The 2,048-nt window shown below is 45.8% G+C and overlaps 1 protein-coding gene across 1 annotated transcript; it reads right to left on the bottom strand.

Annotated features, from left to right (window-relative positions):
• Positions 1-735: 735 nt before the first annotated feature.
• On the bottom strand, positions 736-1,047 carry LOC122319870 (thyrostimulin alpha-2 subunit-like). Its single transcript, XM_043207664.1, has one exon. The coding sequence runs from the start codon at positions 1,045-1,047 to the stop codon at positions 736-738; it is 312 nt and encodes a 103-aa protein (XP_043063599.1).
• Between the last annotated feature and the right edge of the window lie 1,001 nt (positions 1,048-2,048).

Below are 2,048 nucleotides of genomic sequence, written 5' to 3'. Positions count from 1 at the left end.
GATCAACTCGGGGACCGTTCTTATTCTAAGGAGCATCCAGCAGGATCACTTAGCAAAGGTGTATGGCTTTCTTAGCCAGAGGAATTGGCTTTGGACGCGTTCAAGGAGTCATACCCGGCGAGGACGGCATCGTCAGAGTAGCTATAGTCTGGACAGCTACGGGCAGCCGCCTCCAAATCGTTCTGCTCATCGACTTCCATATAGTTGGAACCGTACCTCTTCCAACGGGAGGAGTATGTTCGGAGCAGACCGCCAGTACCTAATTTGATGCACATAGGTGTACGGGGTTAGGAGCCGCTCTTCAAGCCTCTCTTTGTTTATCTATGTTGTTATCTATAATTTTCAAAGCGACGGTATAAAGAAGCCGCGCTTTCGGCTTATCTCACTCACTAAAGCTATTACATCTCTCGTATACATTGTTCGCGAAAATATCGAAAACGAAAACATAAGAGTTGCAGCTCCCAATAAACTTATACTTTAATTAATAAACCTATTCGTGCGTTGATTAATTTTAAGGGTGGCATATTGGTTGTCTTCCCCATAAACAACGGTTTTTTCTTTTTTTTTGGTTATCTTTATTAAAATAAGATACAATTTTTTGCAGCAAGCGTATCGTCAACTATTATTAGTTTATATTGCTCACTTTAATCTTTTTTGCAGTGATAACAGTAAGGTTCCGAATACCTTCAATAACCGTTGAAACAAATTTAGACATAAGCAAAATATACATAGAGCCTAACCCACCTCCTCTGATTTCATCATGTTGCAGCACTGGCCAACACTAATCACTGGCTTTGGTGGCTTGAACAAAACAGGCAACGAGGCACCCGTCCAGGGGACTGACGGCACCGAGTAAGACTCGCAGAATCCGCGACACGCATTGGTCGTCAAGGTAAATTCCACACAATCAGGAATGGAAATCTTTCGAGTATTTCCGACTTTGTGGCAGCCTGGACGCAGCCAGCTGTCTTTACTTATGGAGTTACTTTCGCCGAATTGAAAACAGGTGTAAAAGAAGAGAAGCATAAAAAACTGGACCAACGTCATCTTGACAATTGTTATATTTTTCAAAGTAGGCTGTTTGGCTTTTATACTCGCGCAATATACTGACGCCTGCGCATTTTTTGGGAAAGATTCAAAGCACAGTTTTTTTTCATTAATTGAATGATGAAATATTCATAAGCGATGAAAAACAATAAATTAAGTTAGCTTCGGCGAGTCGAAATTTAAATATACTTCTCAGGGTAAATTCGATTCTTGCAACTTAATCTTTAGTACTTCTCAAGTTTTCAAAATTTTTTTTATTTTAACAAATTGCTAAATGGCAAGCAAGAATATGTGAATGCTTAACAACTTCGACCTGTTCCTTGAGAACCAGTGAGATGTTCAAAAAGGGGCTTAGCTGGGGCCACCAGGCGGGTCGCAGGTTGCGGATAGCGAACGGCCTTATTCATAAGGTTAGTTGTGATTAAGCGCAAGCAAATTAGCAACCCCGGACAAACAGCGGGTACACCGAAGTCGGTGTACTGATAAGACGCTTGTCTGACCGTCTTTAAATTGTAGCCTTACACACCCCTCTTCCCTCAAAACTACCTACCAACTTCCCTTCCCACAATCTCACTCCGGTGCCGGACTAAGGTCTCATCCGACCCGTGCCGATAGTCAGCCTGGCTGGGGGCCCGGATTAACAAATAGCCCAGTCTCTCACGGAGGGTTCAGGCAAGTGGCGACCGCCTGTCCTAACCGCGCCTTACCCGGGTATGGCGGATCTCTGCCCGAGCGGACCTTATATTCTCCGCAACTCGTGGGATCATGAAGAAGAGTAACACTAATAAATTACCGCAGGACATCCCTGCCTCGAGTGTCGCAAGACACTTTGAAAACCAACTCCTCGACGGGGAGCGACCACAGGTGGGACCATCCCCACCCAGGAGCGCAGCCACCACCCACAATGGTCAACTGTCCCAGTCCGGGAACGTGCGCGACCAGCAGGACCATCCCGGCTGGTTCGCCCACCCCCCGCGGCTGGACAGAGGACCAGGCCTGCC

This window comes from Drosophila ficusphila, unplaced genomic scaffold, assembly GCF_018152265.1.
Source record: "Drosophila ficusphila isolate 14025-0441.05 unplaced genomic scaffold, ASM1815226v1 contig_256, whole genome shotgun sequence".
NCBI lineage: Eukaryota > Metazoa > Arthropoda > Insecta > Diptera > Drosophilidae > Drosophila > Drosophila ficusphila.
The sequence above is the reverse complement of the archived record's forward strand: the minus strand, read 5'-3'. Positions and strand labels throughout refer to the sequence as shown.